The sequence below is a fragment of the Fukomys damarensis genome, unplaced genomic scaffold (genome assembly GCF_012274545.1).
Source record: "Fukomys damarensis isolate Sample0158 unplaced genomic scaffold, DMR_v1.0_HiC HiC_scaffold_28, whole genome shotgun sequence".
Taxonomy (NCBI): Eukaryota; Metazoa; Chordata; class Mammalia; order Rodentia; family Bathyergidae; genus Fukomys; species Fukomys damarensis.
The window spans coordinates 38,862,981-38,884,046 of record NW_022900940.1 but is presented as its reverse complement, the minus strand read 5'-3'; the positions used below and the strand labels follow the sequence as shown (position 1 = coordinate 38,884,046).

The 21,066-nt window shown below is 41.5% G+C and overlaps 1 protein-coding gene across 18 annotated transcripts in view; it reads right to left on the bottom strand.

Moving 5' to 3' along the window:
* Erc2 (ELKS/RAB6-interacting/CAST family member 2) overlaps window positions 1-21,066 on the bottom strand; it is a 932,060-nt gene that overhangs the window by 168,099 nt on the left and 742,895 nt on the right. For 14 of the 18 annotated variants that reach the window (XR_004514631.1, XM_033756865.1, XM_033756864.1 and 11 more), the window contains one exon: window positions 15,079-15,213. Coding sequence is in view for 15 of the 18 variants with exons in the window: in XM_033756865.1 (XP_033612756.1) it covers window positions 15,079-15,213 (135 nt within the window). In the remaining 3 variants the exon portion in view is untranslated. Of the gene's footprint in view, window positions 1-10,806; window positions 10,846-15,078; window positions 15,214-21,066 lie in introns of those variants that run through there. The other 4 variants (XR_004514630.1, XM_033756878.1, XM_033756877.1 and 1 more) reach the window with 2 other exon arrangements.

Sequence of the window (21,066 nt, the reverse complement as noted above, 5' to 3'; positions counted from 1 at the left end):
GCACAACAGGCAATGATTATACATTTACATAAAGTGATTATACATTTGCATAAAATGACTATACATTTGCAATCATATGAGTTTAAAAGACAGGGAATAAACTTTCAATTTAGTAAAATGCTTGCAGAAAGGAAGTTCTATTTAGCATCGTGTTCAACTGTCAATACACTGAAACTAATTTGGTCTGAATTCTTGTTAAAAACGTTTCCAAAGTGATTCAGTCCACCTTCCTCTTGGCAAAGTAACCAACACACAGGAAAACTGAGTCTTGAAGATAGAAGTATATTTACCATCATAACCTTCCCACTTTGACAAATCCTTCCTGATTACTGGGTGGATCCAAACAAAACAAAACATTTAAGACTTGAGTGGTCCATATCCTGGTTTCACACATAATTTGGGGGCAGGGTCTTTTAATAAATTCCTAATGGAAACACATTGTTGCCATGATTTATTTCTTACTTTTGAAAGCCAGGAACAGGAAAAAAAAAAAACCTTTGGGATATTTTCTCATGGTTAGATTTTTCTTGTTATTAAACTGTCATAATAGTTAGTTGAATTATCCAAAAATGCCAATATTTGACCATTTTTGATCCAGAAAAATAACAATTTCATACAGTTCAACCAAGTTTGCCAATAAGCCAAGGTAAGTTTTATCTACTCAAGGATTTAGATGGGTGGTCTTCAGACTGACACTCAACATAATTCCTTTCCTTTGTATTTCTATCTTATTTCATACATTTGAAAATATTATTCTGAGAAGAGATCTATCTGTGGCCCAAAGATGAAGAATCCTGGATGGACTTCAATTACTCAAGGAATTTTCAGAGTCTGAATTACAAACTCAGCATGAGTTTTTACTTAACAGTTTAGGTAGGAATGTTTTGGAAAAAAATGAGGTACACTGATAATTTTGGCAAAATCTTCTTATACAAAATTTACCTACTTCTTTATTACTAAATAACCTAATTGCTTCTGCCATATTCATTGAACTCCTCTTTGTCTATGAAGAAAAGCAAAGCAATATTCCTTTCCATATTAATAAAGAAGGAAAGTCTGCAGTATGAGATCTCAGTGTGTCCATATGAGGGCTTCAGGGAGTCTAGCAACCCCTGAAATCCAACATAGAATGTTTTTAGGTATGTGTGTAAATATATTTCTATGGATAGAGGCCCTGACTTTTATCATAAGGTTCTTGACCCCTGAAGTTGCTAATTTAGGAACACTCCAGGCACAGAGAGAGGCTATGATTTACCAAAGTCACAAAACAAAATAAGAGGCTTTCACAAAATGCAGCACACAGCACTTGCTGACCTCTTCCAAAATGGCTATAAAATAATTTTTTCTTGCAGAAAGTTTATTTCATTTTGCATTTAAAACCTAACAGCATATACATATATATATATTTTTTTTATATATTGTTCCAAATCTACTCATATAGGTTTTTAATTTAAAAAGAAAAAAGAAAGAAAGAAGGAAGAAGGAAAAGCTATTGCCACTGAAATCTGCTGCCAGTACTTTCTTAACAGTACAATGCGGTCTAATGCAAATTACTTTTAGCAAATTAAATATATTAAAATGTGGTAATTAATTATGATTGAAACAGACAGGAGTTGTAGCTTGAAAATATACACTGCCAATATCACTACTGTTCCTCGTTCACTATAGGAATAGAAAGGAGCTCCCAGATGTCGAGGGTTATTAAAAACCAGATGTTGAGATCGACGTCTTATATGCTAGTGAATAAAGTAAAGAAATATGACAGTCCAATATAAACTTTGCTAACGCTTAGCATGGCATAAATGTGCATAAATTCCTTTTGTGAACTCAGAATATTATGCATTTTTAAAAGGCTTTAGTTTTTAACGTTTAGCAAGTTTTTAGAAGAAAACAGAATGAAAACTAGTGACCATTTCTAGTCTTTCTAGCATTCAAAATGTAAACATGAACTGACCCTCATCATCAAGTGATTTCAGTCCCAGTGAGGGTTCATTCGGGGAATAAGAAACAAACATGCAGGAGCTCATCAGAGAGGCAGCTTGAGGTCTTCCAAATGGCCATAGCTGCCTGCATCTTTCTGTGCAAATATTAATCTGTTCAGCCCAGAAATATAAATCTGGGGACCAAATAATAAAGGACAGATAAGTATCAATTGATCCCTAACTTCATGTCAAGTTATTCAGAAATACCTGGAGTTTTAAAATGCATCTACCAGGCCCAGGAGAGCCCATTTCCTTTCTTTTTCTGTTTCCAAATCTACTCTGGAGTGGCTTTCCTGGATGCCACTTGGTGTTTGATCCCATATTTGTCCTTTGTGAGTGACTGTTCTGCCAAAAAAATCTGGATGGGAAGAAAGCCTTCAGTCCATCAGTCATCTGCGTGCTTTTGCCCTCAGAATCCAAGGCTAGGATCGTACAAGGTGGAATGGAGTTCAGAGCAGAAAGGCCACAAAACAGCAAGTTCTGAAGAGTGGGGAGGCGTAAATACCAAATGATCTCAGCACATATCTACAGCTCCAGGGAGGATGTGATGGACAAGAGCTCCTGATGGAAACCTGGTCGTCCCAGATGCTGGTTCCTAATAGACTCTCTAAATATTGAGATAAAACAAAATTCCTCACCGAGTGGACTGCTTATTGTGGCTATGCTGATGACAAGATCTAAAGGCAATGGGACTGAGTCATCCCTGACAAGAGATGGTGTGTGTGGGGGGTGTTTATTAGCCACAGCAAAGAAGCTCTGAGCAGGAACTCTATAATCTGACAATATAAATAACCCAGGGTAAAATAAACCTTTTGCTGGTCTAAATTTGGAAGTATTAGGTACAGCTAGCAGACCAAACCTAGGCCTTCAGTGGTTCTGGCTTTCTTTCTTTCCTTCTTTTTTTTTTTTTTTTTTTTTTTTTTAAAGTAACTGCAATTCTCTTTGACTTGATAGCCTGCTTTTTTTCCCTTGGAACTGAAGGACTAAGTTCCTAATGAGGACCTACTGTCACATCTGTTTTAGCTAGAAAGGAGGTAGACAACACGAAAGCGTCACATTCAAAAGCCTGCTGCCTCTGTGGGAACTTAGCTGCTGCCTTGCTCTAGATGAAACCAGGTCTGTTGTGGCCAGACCCACCCTCAGCTTTACTAGTTCTTGATTTAAGCCCAGCCTTCTGCAGTCCCTGTTCGTGCAAGTCACAAAAGTAGGGCCACAGTATGCGATTTATGATACACCCTGAGCTTGGGTTCAACAAAAATAGATTCTCCCGGCTGGGGATTTAGCTCAGTGGTTCCACTGCTTGCTTCTTCACAAGTGTAAGGTTCCGAGTTCAATCCTTGGTACCTGCTCTCCCCCAAATAGATTCTCCAGGTATTTTCAACTACAGGTTCATCCAGAGCAAGGAAAGGACACGTTTGTGAAGGAAAACAAGAGGCTGAGGTGTGAGCACGGCAAAGAAAGGCACAGCGCCTCATTAGGGTACCAAGTGTTCTCCTAGGTTTAAGTCTAAACCTTCCCTCTAAGACTGTTCTTTTATGTCTCCTGCCTCCTGTAATGCTTAGCCCACGTCTGTTTAGGTGATGGGGTAAACTTTTAAGAGACTTGTTTCTTACAGCCTGTGGAGCTCATTAGCAGACAAGTCCCCCAGAGAAAACAAAAGTGCTAGCTAGGTTCTGATACCTGTTTCTGGCTGCATTTAAATATAAATGCTAGCTTATCTTATCCCAGTGAGGAAGACTCAGCACTTGGTAGTGCTTCATCTAGGTTAGAGAATGCAGACTGCTGTCTGGCTTCCTCACCAAGTCTCACTGTCGCCCTGAGACACAAGTGTCAGAACCTGGGGACAAGCCCAGGTAGCTCCTTGAGGACACCTAACCAGGATCTGATTCCAGTCTGCCTACCCAAAGTACACCCTTCTGACTCTGCCAAATGAACCGTGAAGCCTCAGAAACAAAAGCTCATTTTGACTGGAACCACTGTGCGTTGGTTAAGTCCTATGAACCCTATACTGCTTTCTTATCATGCTGGTGAAGAGCTGGAGGATGACACTACAACTCTTGGCTCTTGGAAGAAAGGATCCTCTCTGGACAACGGAAGCTGTGCACATAGACATATCAGCAGAGGTCTTCCCTACGATGTTACGGTACTGTGGGAAATAGCACCTTCATTTTCATACTGTCCCAGGAGAGCTGAGACAGGGGAACTCAACAAATGCAGCTAAACTGCGATACTCAGCTGTTTTGAAACTCATCGGACTTGGTACTCGAAGCACTCCGATGAGAAAATTTTGTCCTGGTACTCACTGTTTGCTGGTTACTCAATATATAAGCTAGAAATCTGTGGGGGGGGGTACTGGGGACCTAACTGAGCACCTTGCACTGGTGAGGCAGGTGTGGTACCTCTGACCTAAATCCCCTACCCTAAGCTAGAATTTAACTGCGCTGATGACCTTTTCTAGCCAAAACTATGTGGTACTCATCACATCTCACAGAACAGATTAATGTAAAGTACCAAGGTACGAATGTATTTCTGGATGAGTAAATATGGAAGGCTCAGTTCGTGCTCCGTTAGTGACTGGACTCTCTGCCTGGATTTTAGAGTTCCTTTGGGGTTGCCAAGACTGCTGACCATGCTTCCTCAGAACGACTAATTACCCATTCTGATACACCGGCCACACCCCTGGCTTATTCTTCTGACCCCCATTGGTAAAAGCTGAAACTTCACTGGCTGAGGGAGGGAAATGACAGGTGCTGTCCATATTTTAAAAGATGCACTGCGGCATCTGTCAGGGAAGAGGTACAGGCTGGACAGCCTGTGCAGCCTGGGTTGGTTCTCCTCAGCAGGTTCACCTTAGGAGGCCACCCTGAGGCAAGGCAGTCACCAGAGAGCTCTTTGCCAATCTATTGAGAACATTATAGAAACTCTGGCAGTGGCTTTTTCTTTTATTTCTAATAAGCATATTTAGGTGCTGTCTCAGTGCTTTTTAGCAGCATCAGTGCTGGAAGACTTAGACACTAGTTTTCTATTTTTTTCAAGCAAAAGGAATTCTGACAAGCTGGTCCCTGGAGCATGTGCTAACGCTCTCAGCTGAAGGATCAAGATGCCCAGTTGACGACAGAGCTGCTGGAAGACTCCACACTGGCCAGTAGTATTGTTGGGAGCTGAAAGTCAACATCTGCTAAGAGCTGAGCCACTGCCAGATAACCATAAAAAATGGATGGGAGTGAAGACAGGCTTTATTTTTGCTCCCTCATCCATCAGTCATTAACATTTGGCTTTGTTAAACACAGTGAAAATTGTGTTTTTAATGTGACTCTGGTTCTACAATTTCTTAACTGGTAGGCAACCAAATCTTGTAGCCTTTTGACTTTTCAGCTCCTCAACTGCTTAAAAAAAGAAGATGGTACTATATGTTAACTCTGACACTTCATACGGCTGCTGTGAGAACTAAATTGGAGAATGTAAATTGAACCACTTTGTGGCTGCTAAGGACTTACATAAAAATAACTGGGCACAGTATCCCTCTTGGTAGCCTTCAAGACTTTGCTACTATGTATAGCAACAGATTATTTGTTATTACACTAACCTCAAAGGCAAAATGGTACTGTATAAAATCATTCTTAAATATTTTAGTATCTCTGGGCTGTCAAAGCTGGAGTTTATTCAGATCACTGATAAATAGATGTGAAAACCAGAATTTTAAAAGTGTCATTAATACATAAATAGGGTGATTTTCTTGTAAAAGCTAACAGAATTTGGGAGTGTATCCAGTACATTTGGAAAGGATATTTCCAACTCCCTTTCTCTGCTGTTTTCTTATCTTTAGAGTACCGTAAGTGCCTGGAGTGCATAAGTCAAACATGATCCTTATTACATCACCTCAAGAAAAAAAAGAAGATGGGGGGCACGATTGTGTTTACCAATATAAAACGGATTTCAGTGCTTCCCGACATTTCAAGGTTGGCTACCCCCTTTCAATGGGTAGCTGAAGGGCTGCCTTTTAGACAAATATGACTGGTTTAAAGCAGCAAACCGAAGATGAATCAAGCTTCTGATGTTGCCAAGATGAGTTCTATCTACAAGTTGGGAGTATAGACTGTGTCTGAAAACCCCGTTGACCCAAAGATACTGCAACGAATCTCTTAATGAAATACTAATACTGCAAACAATGTGTAAAACTTATGCAAATTAGTTACAGTAGAAAAAAACCTACTTTACCAAAATAGAATAAGATGGAATCTTTAATAGGCTCAAGCCTCCTTTAAGGTAAAATTCTTTTTCTAACCAGAGGATCCCAGCGGATTAAGCAGCTCTGTCTTTTCCTCATACATGATGACCATACGTGGCAGGGCTCATGTGCTTACATGTAAGGAATTAACACTGTACCCACATTAAGGGCTCTGATAATCACCTGCTTATCTGCAGAGTCCGCTTCTCCAGTGCTGCATGCCCTGCCTCTCCCCTTTTTTGCAGCCTGTAATGGTTGGCTGAGCAGGGGACTACTAGAGGAAGGAGGCAGTGGAACACCTCCCACAGCAGCAGTTTAGACCTTTGTCCCCATTTCCTTCTTTACCTATGGCCTCACAAAGGGTCATCCCAGAGTGTTTGCTCTTAAAAACAAGCAAGCAAATACACTGCCACGTTTATTTCCTAGTGGCAAGAAGTCACACAGGCTGTCTGGGCCATGTTTTAATGGCTTAGAGGATTTTTAGTAGCCTTAGTGGGATATTGAAAAGTGACATCTACGCTATTTATTTCATACACTTTTTTTTTAATCTGTTGAGTTGTAAACAAAGCATCTTATGGATAAAAGTAGTACTGGGAACAGAGGCAAACGGCTCAGAGGCTTTATTGCCAAGTGCAGGTTAGAATATTGCTGGCTCCAGTTCTGAGAGGACCGGCCCAGGAGTGGCAACAGTGAAAATCTCTGAACCCCTCTCCCACCTCATAAACGTCAAGACCAACAAGAGTTTTCTTCAGGGATTGTTCAATTCAAAGTCCTACATGAAGCCAAAATTCAAGGTTTCTTCTAGGAAATGGGCCATGAAATCAAATTGGAAATGCCAAGAAGAAAGAAATCTACCATCTTCTATTCAGGCAAGCTTGAGGAATAGTATCTTGGATGGAAACTCATATTAAAAGCCTAAGACATGTAACTTTTCTTATCAGGTTTTTGTCACAGAATACTAAAAACTTTTGGGTTTCTGGCTGTTCTGTAACTCTACTTTAGCAAGCTCAGCTAGATGACAGTTAATTTGTCTTCTATATACAAGATGTAAAAATATATTTACATGCATACATTTAGATATAGGTATATATAATGTATATTCAAACACGCACTCAGGGGAAGCTAGAGAGAGAAATTTCTCATTAAATATGATCTTGTGAAACTCTTCCATATGTGGAAAAGTACTGAGTCCATCTGACATACAGCAATACATACATATATACACACAGGACGCTATGTATACATTTATCCCACATTCATTTAACCTCAAAACATAAAATAAGTTTTTTTCCTCCTGAACCAAAAGCTAGGAATAACAACTCTACGTACAGAATCCATCTTCTGGGGGCAACAGAGCAAGTCAAACCCCTCCTCTGTTTGTTAGAATTCAAAGGGCTTCACTTTGGCTAATCTGCTGGTGAGAGTGCAAGGAAAGCAGGGCATCAGTCACAAAGCCCATCCTGCCTTTCACAGAGAGCCTGAGGTGGAGCGAACTGGGGCCTTGATCTGGCATTCTGAGAACTCATGGCTCTTAGGAGAGGCGTGCGACTGCTTCATTCCGAGAGTGGACAACAGCACTCCACCACCTTCTTGCTGACTAAATACAAAGTCAAGATCCAGAGGAGGAGGACAAGGAAAAGGCAGGAAAAAGCAGGTGAGTTTCAACAAATAGATGTATGGCCAGGAATTACACGGGGGCTGGAGATGTCTCCCTGAGGGCCTGTGTGGAGACACTGGAAACTGCCCTCCTGTGGGAATGCTCTCTGGAATACTGACTAATTCTATCTGGAGCAGGTACCTGAGGCTCAGGTACAGGTTGCATGAAGAGAGGTGGGAGGGGAAGAAGACAGGAGCCCTGATTTTATTTTCTTGCTTCACTTTATGGCCTTTCAGCTAGTAGGAAGAGGGGAAAGAGAACATGTTTTGAGACCTAAAATCTTAAAGTCAAGGCAGTAAATGCTAAAGACTCTTTGAAGCAGAGCCTGGTTTTAATCCTCTGTACATCAGACTACATGGATGAATCTAGGATCCATACACAGAAATATAAAACAGTTTCCCATAGTCAATGTGACTTAGGTCACTGGTAAAACTTAGGTCATTTTACTGTATGTTGAAGTATAAACTGTATATCTGTCCCATGACCCCCAGTTTGAAAAGAGGGCCAAATCTGCCTGGGTTCTTCAGTGACCAAGTTATTGGATAGCTTATGGCAAAATGATGCATATCTCAAGGGGAATTCTAGAAAATTTTCAGTATAAAGTAGAAGTGGATATTCAGTGCTCCGACATGTGTCCAGTGGTTTACACTCACCTCTTGGCTGAGAGCCAGCATGTGCCAGGACCACAAAGTAATCAGGAGAAGCCAAACAAGGACCACTGAGCACCATTTATATCTGCAGATTCTGGACATTGACAAGTAGAGTGCATAATATTTATATTTGTGCAATGACATTTACAGGATGACATCAGCAGAACAGAGCCTCTAAAATTAAGAGTGCCCAATGGAAAACAGCTTCTGCCACAAGATGGTCACTATTGGAAAGTACTGGCCACAGCCTGGTGAGTGGACGGTAGCTGGTGGCTAGGTGAAATATCCTTCACTGGGCTCTGAGGATCTTGCATGCACCAGGCCCTTGTATGTGCAGAGGCTCATGGGTGAGTGAGCAAGGGAATGTAGGTCCTAGCAGTCTATTTCCAAGAGCCTCCTGTGACCCACAACAATTTCTCTTCCTCAGTGGGCCAGTTTCTCCACTGCTGGAGGATCTTGCTCTGTGATTCCAAGGCAGTAGGAGAGTTTGCAGAAAGCCTCGTTTTCATTGGCAAAAGAATAATAAGAGTAGAGAAGAGAAAAGAGAAACACGAGAAATGTCTGTGTATCTGTGTGTGTGTGTGTGTGTGTGTGTGTGGAATAGACACAAAACAGAAGAATGGAAATAAAGACTACAAAAGCTGGGGCAAATGAAAAGAGATCTGATGAGATAACATTTTAATTTAACTTTGGGAAGCAACTCAAGAAAAAATAAAATTTATTACAGTTCAGTGTAGAAAGGAAAAGTACATGTTCATTCTAGAAAAAGTGGACATGATTAGTCATGCAACCATAAGTAGATATTATTGTGCAACCGTAAGTACACAGAGCTGCACGAATACATTCATATGGACATCCAAAGAGGTTTGCCACCAACATGTGAGGTGTGACCAATTATACAATGAAGGTTTAAATCAAGAAAACTTAATTATAGTAAAAGACACATTGCCATTAATCCCCCTCAGAACACTACCCCCCTCTACACACACACACACACACACACACACACACACACACACTCTTTTCACATCACACACACACACACACACACACACACACACACACACACTCTTCAAACACACTTATCCTACTTTCTTGCCACTTTCTGAAGTCATTCTGTAAGTTCTCTTTCATGTTTTCATTGAGGTGTAACCAAAGCTATAGTGCCATCCAATAGAAAGGCATGTTTGTGAAAACACAACAGTGTGTCCACGTCTACCTTATCCACCAGATCTGGTACCATGCAACTTCTGGATCTTCCCCAAAGTCAAAATGACCATAAAAAGCAAACATTTTCAATCAGTTTGGGAAATTAAGGCAGTGCAATGAACGATATGACAAAGCACCTTCAGAACTGTGACAGAAAGTGGCCAGATGATGGGATAAGTATGTTCAAAAATAAGGGGGATATTTTCAGAGTGATTAACAGCCACATGCCTTTTACTGTAATAAATACTCTTTTACTTAACCATTCACAGTATTTTCCATCACACCTCAGAGTGCACTCAGAGGCTCAGGTCCTCATCTTGGTCCTGCTAGTTTTCGTTCTATGTCTTTGAAACATTAATACTGTCTCTGGGTTCTTTATTTGTACAATGGGATACTTCCATCTGTCCTTTCTATTTCTACAGGAACAGTTCACTCAACAGACCTCTGATGAGTGCCTAATAAAGGCCAGACAGATGGGAATGTATTTTGCAAGATGTAGCAAAGTATATGAATGTGAAATATAAAATTCAACCAAAATTTCCTGTGATTCTTCTAGAAAGTATTAGGTCTTCATGCTCTTGGACTCTATTGCCCTCATTTAGAAGCAGAATTTCTGCAAGTGAAAATTTAAATGTGAAATTTAAATTTTAAATAGGATCTAAATGTCTTAAAGGTGGCAAAATCCCTTAAACCTCCCAACTCCTGTGAGCCAGCATTTCCATTTAATGAGGGAGGGAAAGAAAAGAGTTGTTTTTTTTTTTTCTGGTCTTCAAAAGTAGTCACAAATTTTGGAGTTTTCAGGCCCAAAATGTTTAGGTTCTTTGCCACTTAGCATCTCCTACTAGAAGCAGAGTGGCAGATGCTCTAACAAATGCAAGTGCATTTTGCATAAAAACAGCTGTGAGATCTGGGCCCTTCAAGAGCCAACACTGAATATAACACCAAGGACAGAAACATGCAGAAAGGGCAGCCAGACCGCACTTGGCATTTTATATGGGCTGGACTGTGGCACTCACTGTGGCCCTATCCTTTCTTTTTGATGGCGTTAGTTCATACCTGGGAATCATTGCAAGAGCTTACCAAAATGTGACCTTCCCTGGGAGAACAAAAATGTGATGCCTACAAAAAGAAAAAAAGTACAAAGACTTGATATAATAGACACACTTTAAGGCGGGAAAGGATAATACTTAAAGAAAAAAGCAGAGGACACTGATGATGACAGGTATAGAGGGCCTTTAGGAGAGGCGGAGTCTCCACTTGGCCTTGTGAAAATCAAGCCTGGTCACCTCAGTATCAAGTCACTAATGTGTCTCCAGCATATTCCATTTGCTCTTGGGCCTCCACCACGTCATGGGAAGCACTGTTGTCTGCTCTTGGGACAACTTCTTGAAGGATTGCTTAGGTCATGACTGGGATTTGTGTGGACGTTCTACTTGGGCATATTCAATGGCTGTGGCCATCCCAGGGGATCACAGGCCTCTATTTATTAATTGTGCATTTCTCAGGTAGGGGGCCAGACTGTTTGACTGGCACATTGCACTGACTTTTCTTTCATCTCCAAATCCTTTCATCTCCTCTTCTCACATTCCTTTAGAATTTCAGATTCTATTTATGATTTCTTTGGTTTTCTGGGGCCTTATCCTAATGCCTCACATAGATTATCTCTGCCAGATTATTAGGGGGATAATTATTAGGTATTAGAGCCTTTAAGACAGTATCCTAGGAAGTAAATGAAAGAGGCATTTTCATTTTTTATTATGCAAAGCACAGGGGAAACTGCCTAAAAAGTCCGCCTTCCAGAAAAAAAAAAACAAACCACTGGAAATGATCAGTCTTATTTTAAACTACATAGTCTCTTTTTCCATCTGATATTCTGAGAACACTATTTTGCAAAGCACAGATGTTACTAGAAAAGAAAAAAGTACAATTAAATAAATTTGGAAAATTCTGGATTAAATACAAATGGGAGGCTTTCTTATGTGACTTTTTAGATTCTTTGATCTAATTGCACAAGGATGCTGGAGGGTAAGAGTTAAAATACGTGATTTCCAAAATTCTTTGTACACTGAATCTTTGACTCAAGACTTCCCTCATGGGACTAATGTTCTGAAAGTTACTATGAGAAATGCAGGCCTAGACTTACAATACTTGGATTCAGTTTCGCTCAAGGAGAAATCAAACATCTTAGTAAAGAAGAAAAAAACAAAGAAGAAATGGAAAAAAAAATATAATTCTGCAAGTACCTGGCAATACTTGAATTTCCAAAGGTAAAATGAGTTTCTATGGAAATATAACGAAATGGCTGAGTTTTTCATATTTCCTCCTTTCACATGTTCTGATCTCTTCATAAAGCTCAGGAGGCAATGTCAACATTTTCTTGCCCCTCTTCCAGAAGACACTATTGGTCCTTAGAGTAACAGAAAGGCCAGGGTTGGAACACTCACAGGGACAGAACCAGGAACCCTTGAAGAGACCTCGCCCCTTGAAGTCAGCTCAGCTCACTTGGGTACATGATGGACCTATGGCTGAAAACTAGTCTAAGTCAACTTATTATTGAGACTCTCATACTGTCACATGTTGGTACGTCTGTCATACTCTCCTGAGAAGAAGCTGCATGTCATTCATAATAGTACACATGGCTTACACAATCATGTGTAGGGTTTATGATCAATTGAAAACACTTTCCAGCCTTTAAAAATTACTATTCTCTGGGACTGAGCTTCATAGCAATGCACATATTGATATATTGGCTCTTGGTCACTAAATCTGAAACCTCTAATACACAGAAAGGCACCATTTCCTAAACCTAAAACACTTAATCTAAAGGATATCTGGCCCAGGAGATCTAGCTTTTTCTGACACCGAAGCCAACCTAACCTAATGCCCAAGTCCCGTGCCTAACTCTCCCCCACTGACTGAAAGGGCAGAGCAACAGAGCATCACAGCCTTGCTGAATCTAATTTAAACCCATACAGTCCTGCTGATCAAGAGTGTTTTACTTTCACCATGAATTCCACTATAGAGAAGTTTCTAAGTCATGGGCCCCCTAATTAAATTATAGTTTTATCTGCCTTGCCCTGATTGACATGAGCCCGAAAATAACTGAACTAGATAGGAGAAGACCTAGGTTCTTGGCCTAGGACTGGACGGCAAGCGCCCTGAAGGTTGAGCTCTGTCTTGTCGGTCCTGCTCCACATGGGGGCTTACACGGAATTGGTGCTCATGATGTTTGCTGAAAGTTTGCAGCGGGATTCCAGCCAGTAGATCCCCCTCCTAGAGCATGAATTTCTCCCCTGGAGAAGATCGAAGCTACCTGTCTTTATGTCCAGGGGTCACTGAGCACATTCACTGAGGTGGCAGATGTGATGCCAGAGACCATCACCACCCTCCTGGCAGCAGCAGCAGTGAGAAAGGTGTGTCCGAGGCCCCAGTGGCATGCCTTGGCCAGATACTCTTCAAGGAGTGTTAACTCTGCCGGGAGGCCTCCTCCCACCCAAGCAATTATTTTTGTCCTATGACAATGTTTAGTGTCTGTGGACAAATATGAGAGGGCCAGTCAAGCAGGCAAGATAGTCCAGTTTATAACTAGAGACCTCTGAAAAAAACAGCAGGAGGCCAGCCTTTGTAAGAAATCATTCACAGCGATAAATGTGAACTGCTGCCCCATTTCCAGAAACACACACTAGGTTACGTGTCTCTATGATAAGACAGGCCACTACGTTGTCACGGTAGGTCCCTATAGGTCCAACCCTCTAAGCTGGCTCCCAATTCTTCTTTCTGCCCTTATAATGCTCTCTGCTCCTGTCTGTCTGAGGCAGAAGGGAAAGCCAGGGTGGCTCAGACAAATAGCCAAAGTGTGGTCTGCAGGCCTCTCACCACTGACCCTCAGGGGAGAATGCCAAGGAGCACAGGGCAATACGCCGAAGGGCAAGGACCAAGAGTGACAGTAAGAAGATTTACTTTGCGGGACGCCAGGTATGCTGGGATGAGAGTGTGGCAAGGTGGCCAGAACTGGATAGATGAAACCAAAACAAAGCAAGAACACAGACACACTGAAAATGACAGAAAACTAAAAATTCTCTCTACTTTTCAAATGTCCAAACCAAGAACCATTTTTGAATTCTAAAAAGAGTGAGCTCGTGCCTTTCTCACGTGGCTTCAGAAATCTAAACTCCTATGCCAACACCCGAGTCTCTGAGGACAAAGGTTTCAGGGTGCGAAAGGAGGGCCGAGCTCAGGGGCCGAGGAGTCTTATCATCCACTTTCCTCACTGCACAGCTCTGGGGCGGGTTTCTAACATTATGTTCTATATAAATACCTTCCCTGAAGTTGCTCTCCTGGCAAAGTATCTTGGAGACCGAATCTTAACTTCTCTGGGAGGCTAGTTACATGAGATGAAAAGAAAATAGAATTATCTGAAAAAGTTTTAGGAGCATAAAAAACACTTCCTCCCCCAGCAAAAAATTAAGCCTCTTCTTCACACAGATAGTTCAGCTAAACCCTTCCTTTCTTGTCCAAAGGCATCACATTTATCCAAATAATTCTATTCCTTTGCCTAACACCCCATCCCTGTTAGAATTTATTAGGATCATAAAATCAAAATAACCATAGCACAATAAAAGAAGAAAGGCCGCTAATATTGTCTATATTGATATTTAATTTGTTTTTCTGATATTTAGTATTTAATATCCTAATTTGCATAAGATTCACCTTCAAGAGTTTTAATGCTAAATACCAAACATAGTTTTTTTGCATTTGGTGGTTTAATGTGAATATAGTTGAAAACTGTACGCATTTTGTTTTTGTCAGACTATCTTTTCACTTGCTTTACTTAGTCAAGGCAGAAGTTGGGGTCCAAATCAAATAAATCAGACTCCTTGTCTTCACTGACTAAAAGGCCAGCAAAATGGATTTCTCTTTTCGTTGTTTTACTCCCCACCCCCGATTAATTTGCATCACTAAGGCATTTTCTAGGAAAGTGTTCAGCAAACTCAAGGCTTCTCTGGTTGCCAAGCTCATGGAAACAAAGTGCTTTCTTTTAAAACTCTTAAGAGACATTCCCAAATAACCCACCATTAGATACTAGCAGTAGACTACATATCTCTAAAGAAAGAAAGGAGGGAAGGAAAGAAAATGGATAACATAAACAAGAAAAGACAAAACCTTAAAGAGGAAGGAGAAAAGAAAACATTTAGATTCCTTGAGTGATGGAAATAAATACCAAAGCTATTAGTTTCAGTTCAAAGAACGTATCACTTTATGCTGTTTATTATTTCTTGAGGGTTATTTATTTTATCTTAAAATATCCACAGGGTAAAAGGGGTCCTGAAGGTGAGCAGCAATGAAACTGACCTGGTCCGGAGAGGGCCTGTGATTGGAATGCTGCGACCTCCCAGGAGATCGATGGTGGTGGTGATGGTGGTGATGGTGGTGATGGTGATGGTCCTCATCATAGTTGTCTGCCATCAGTTTCATTCTGTTCTGGGTCTGTGCAGAACAAAAACCAGGGAAGATTCCATTAGGAGCTGGAGGGCACACCAAAGAGGCTCAGGGCATAATGACAGCACTCTGGGCTCCCTCTGTTCCTCACCCAGAAGTTCTCAATTCTAGTCAGATTGAAACTGAATAAAGAAAGAACCTTGCCGTCAGCTATGGTGAAAGAGGCTTGGAAGCTATTATGTTACATCTGTAGATGTCAGTGTAGTTTCCTCTTGTGATGCAGAAGTGGGGAGGGGGCAAGTACACATCCTAGGGTTTTGTTTTACATTATCCAGTGATCGCAGAGACCAGGAGTAAGCTTGCAAACTCAAAGGGCCAACACTCACAGCCGCCCTATACTTTAAAGCCAGCAGAGAAGGAAGCCCTGGATGGAAAGGTGAGAAAGGCCAGGTGAAGACACAAAACTACAGCGGTCTCAGAAGAACGCAGGGGAATCCATTCAGAAGTCGCCAAGTGCAAAAATACCGATGGAGATGGTTTATTGCTATGATGAGTTCTGGGAAAGGGCTGCCTGTGGACATTTTAACTGACATCATTCCTTAAAGGAGTAGAGCAAAGGGTACAAAGTCTGTGAAAAGATAGTTGACTACTCTCATTTAGACCTCATCATTGTCATCAGCGGCAGACAGGTGTCACAGCTAAAAACCCCAGGGCCAAAGAATTGTATTGCTTTATTATGCAAGGGAAGCGATGGAGCAGAGATGAAAGAACAGGATCATAAAACACAGAACAATGCTTACGGCTATAGGAAAAATGATAAAACTAGCCAACCCAGAAAGCCAGGAAACACAGGTTTGGGAATAGGACTGCCTGCATTCAAGTGCTGCCCCACCTTTCTGCAGGACATGTTGACTTAAGAGAGTTAACTGATCATAAACTTCAATCTCCATAGTTCTAGAGTGACAGCAACCAGTCCTCCCTCCCTGGTGGCTGTGAGGAACAAATGATAGAGAGACTTCAACAGTCAGTCCAGTACACAATGTATGAATACTTGGCAATAAAAGTCAAACACTAACACTCCTGTTATTGGTGCTATTCTTGTTTGCTCTAAAAAATTTCTCTTTTGTGCTTGCTGTTTCCTCTTCATAGAATGCCACCCAGGCCCCCTTCCATTCCCTGTCTGCTTACCTCATGGCATTTACTGTAGGAGCCTTTGTGTGTGTACCAGCGACTGAACCCAGGGTCTTGTACATGTACAAGCCAGGCCCTCTTTCCTACCTGACTCTGAGGCTGGATGGTATGTGCCTCCTGCTTGGCGGGGCTCTCTGACCTTGCATTTACCTGTCATCTGTCATCTGCCTCTCCCAGAATCCAGCACAGGGTTTACCAGAGGCAGATACTCAATGCCTTCTGCTACAGTGAGTAGCTGAAAGAAGGATGGGACTCATTCTGAAGAACACTGCCATCCTAAAGACAAGGTGCATGTTTCTTTTCAGCAGGGAGGGTCACGGAGAGTTGAGGACACTGCATGACTTTCCACAGCAGTCCCACTGGTGGCTCGAGATGACAACGAGCCATCAAGACTTTAAGAGAGCCAGAAGACAGGGGCTGGCAGGGCTTCCCCCTGGTTGGAGTGTTATTATGTAATATAAATAATTCTCTGATAATAAAGAGCTTTCTGGGCCTAGCATAGTGCATTCCTAACAGTGTTTTTCATGTACAATCTAACTTAGCCTCAAAACTTTCCTGGGAGAAATTACTGTCCTCTTTGGCAGCTAGAAAAGTGAGACATAGATTCCAGCCCCAACAGCCCAAGGGTCAATTTCTTGACATAGGACACCGAGATTTTGTGAGTCTTTTATTTCTCAATTGCCAGGCATTTTTTTCCTTGTCTTGCTGTGAGCAAAACAGGCAAATAGCTAAACAGGTAGAAATAATGTTCCCATAAAAGCTTTGGTTCTGTTAAGTTTTACAAACACCTCACATCTCAGTTCTATCTGCCAAAAGATGTCTCGTGATTTATTCACTCCATCTATTAAAATGTGTACAATATTCAAAAGGTCCCAGAGTGGATGTAAAAAATATATATGTTTGTATATATATGATAAAAACAATAAAAATATAGGAAAAGAGCCACTTAAAATTAACTTTAAAAATCTCAGGCAACCTATGGCAGCTGACAGCATTTCCATCCCTTACTTGTCCACTTAATGTATCTGAAGATCCAATGGACAAATTAGGCCTCATGAGAAAGAGTAGGGCAGTAGAACTCTTTAGGACCAAGTACCAAGATTCCCCTTCGTCCTCTTGCCCTTGGACATGGGATTCTGAACTCAGCATTCACACCTAAAATTCCAGTGTTGTCACAGGAGGCTGTACTTTTGAACTCATGAACTCATAAATCTGGAAGTGTTTCTTCTAAGTAGAATTTTAAAAGCCTGAAGGGAGTCATGACACATGCGATGGTCAAGGAGGAAAAGACTGCCTAAGAATGAACAATGGCGTCTAAATGAACAAATAATAACTCTGTTACTGTAAACATTGTAATGTCCTTATCCTTTGGGGAAGCTCCTGTGATTTCATGAGACTATTTTCTTACCAGAGACAAGCCTACAGACCCCTACCTTTGAACTGTATCTCATCAAAGAATGCACAAGTTAAACAAGATGCTATATGCAGTTCTAAACGTGTCCGCTGAAACGAGGTGTCGGAGAGTAGGCATGTCATAGGATAAAGGCAGTAAATGAATGATGTCATCTTTTCAATTTGGTGCTGAAATATAAATAAACCACACTGTTCATAAGAATACCCGATCCGGGAGAAATGTACACAGAGCAATTGTGAGCAGAAGAGGCTTCTTTTGATTAGTCTGGACTGGGTGAGAAGAGTGTGAAACAGAGATGAAAAATGACAGTTTGGTGTGATACTCTAGACCATTTTTATTTATCTTGTTTGTAACATATTTCCTAAACTGTGACAGATTTCTTACAGGCTGGTTTTCAAATGTTTTCTCCTGCAACACATCTGACCAATCTGGCTCCATTAAGTCAAGCTGAAAATGGATCTCTTTTCATTTATATTTTTCAAAGGGCACCTATCTGCCCACATCCCTACCCAATTATATTGTTTCCTAGCACACAAAGAATAATCTGAAGGGCGGGGAAGACACAAATAACATCCCCTAATGGTCAGTGGAAGAAAAACTTCAGGAAGTTATAACAAGGACTGGAACAAGGACACTATTTTAGGTTTGCCAGGGGATCCCTGGTGTAAGAGCCTTGCACATTCCAGATACAGGAGACCTCCCAGATACATTTTATTTCCTCTGCAGTATCTACCAACCTGCTGACTTGACTGACGCTTTTGCCTTTGACTGACTGTAATATACACACATCTGAAAAACGATCCTATGACATGATGCTGGACAAATATAATCAGATTTTGTTTTCTACTTCCTTTCTTCCAGGCACTGCTTTTTCTCTGGGATCACAGCCTCCTAGCAGGAGGCTCCCTGCCTGCCTCTGGATGTATCCTGTAGCCACAGCAATACCACAGTCCCCAGACTCAGGTTCCGCAGAGGCTTCCCACTGCCCTAAGAAAGGAGCCCCGCTCCTTAACATACTTATTTAACTCCTACTAGGCAACTGCTGCCACCTCGCATCCCATCTCCCAGGCTTGGGACAAGCTCAGCTCTTACAGTGCCCTTCATCCTCTACTCCTTCAACTTGAGCCATACCTATCAGTTTTTCTGGTCTTAGCTTCAACACCATTCTCTCCAGACATGCCTTGTCTAAGCCAGCCTCACTAGGGGACACATGCTCCTCCACCACTTCTCACAGAATCCTTCCCCTGCCATCTCCCCAAAGAATGGCACATAGCTGCATGCTTGCTTGGCTCTCTCCACAATGAGGTCAAACACGTATGGAAGCACTATGCTCAGGCTGCCCTTGTACTCACCACTCGGGGTAAAGCAGTAAGCAAGCATGTGTCCCGTAAGTATGTGAATGCATCAATGAATGGTGCCGAGGCCACGGGCTACTTTCGAACAGGTGAATGGAACAATGACAGGCTATGATGAACCAACTGGGTATCCAATTCTCATTGTGATAGCTTAAATTTGCCTGTTGTATATATGGTTTGCTTGTTGTTGTTATTGTTAAGAAGGGAGAGAGCCAGGTAGATGCAGAGTTCTGGACATGTTGGGTAAGCCAACTTGGTCTTCTTTAGAACATAATCTATTCCTCAGTATTTACTCAGTAAATAACACTCAACCACCTGAGTAAGCTTTCTCCTCGTGAAAAAAAGTGTTCCTGGGAATCTATTGGGCACATTTCCTTATTATCCTCTAGCCTTTCGGCGCGCAGAGGACTTTGGAAAGCTTTAGATAGTGCCAAAAGTCAACTACAGAAAACTGACACTTTATCCGTTAACTAATATCCCTGATGAACAACCTCTGTGAAAGGTTGAAGCTGCTACATCTCCTGACATTCCTGAAGAGTTTATACAGGGAGCTCTTCAAATAAAGTGAAAATCCTTGATTGACTACTAACAACTCAGTAGCTTAATGGCAATATGTAGCGGTAAAAGTGTGATATTAGGACTGCCTTTAAAATGTTTCAGCAAGGTGGCAATAAATAACTGTGCTTTGATCAGTCAGCCAGACTAAGTTAACAATAAAACCTTCATGAATATGGTTTAAATAAGAAAAAAAAAAAACATAAGATTTGTTGCCACAGAGGTAATAATGTACAATAGCAATTACACTTTTCTATCAGATTTTCTTTTTTTGATCTTTCCCACCAGAGACACCTGAAGTGTTCCAGACCTCTTCTACTAGTCTCGTTCTCCTAATCAAGGCAAGGTGAACAGTTCTCATGTGCAAATAAGATGGGGAACCAGACAATAACTGGATAGTAAGAAGGAGAGTGGGTCTGAACATCCATTGAGCTCACAAGGCCATGAATTGTAACCAAGTAGAATCTGTGCTCCAATGCTGGAGTCACAAAAGGAGGGCACAATAAAGCAAGAGGGTGAAGAAGGAATGTGCATCACGAATCCATTTAGGGTAGGCAGAAATCAGTGATGTGGAGACTTCTGTAGACACCGAACAGAAATTCATTCAATACCTAATGAACTACAACAAGAATAATTATGCATCAGCCTAAGTGTTTGGCCAGCACACTCCTGTCAAGTCCTCTCATTCTAAGATCACTACTCTTAGGAACCTTCCCTTAAAGGTGAGGAAATTGAGCCCATAATTATTTAGCTGAAAAGTGAATGAAGGAACAGGACAAAACCCAGGTTTCTGATTCCAGAGTATTTCAGTAGTGTTATGAGGAAGGTCTCAGGACAGGCAGGGGAGCAAGGGGCAAATATGAATAAGATATGAATAGTGAAAAGATGGACTACAACACAACACAAGAAGAGAAACACAAAGGTCACCTGCAGGTTGGGAATGGCCAGTGCTGGCTGCACTGCTGTCTTCCCAAAATAAGCCCCTGTATCTTCCCTGGCTACAGATGCAGGTTTAGACAACAAACAGGCCAGACCAGAGGTGGGAAGGAGCTCAGACCACTACATCAATCCTCCAGCTGGGAGGGAGTGATGGATAATAAGCAGCATGCTGTCCCATAGTGAGACAGCAATCTGGAAGGCTCCAGAATCCCCATGGGTCTCTAGCCACAGGGGTCCCAGCTGGTAACCAGAGGACACTGGCACTAATACACCTTTCACAGTCTTTCCCTCTTCCCTGTCTCACTTTCCCATTCTTTCACTACGATTTTTTTGTAATCATCTTCCAAAAACTACCTGTATCAAATCCTTGTCTTGTGGTCTTATTCTGCAGAAAACCCTTGCTGAATGATTAACAAGCCTGTACTTAACTTTTGCATAAGACTCACA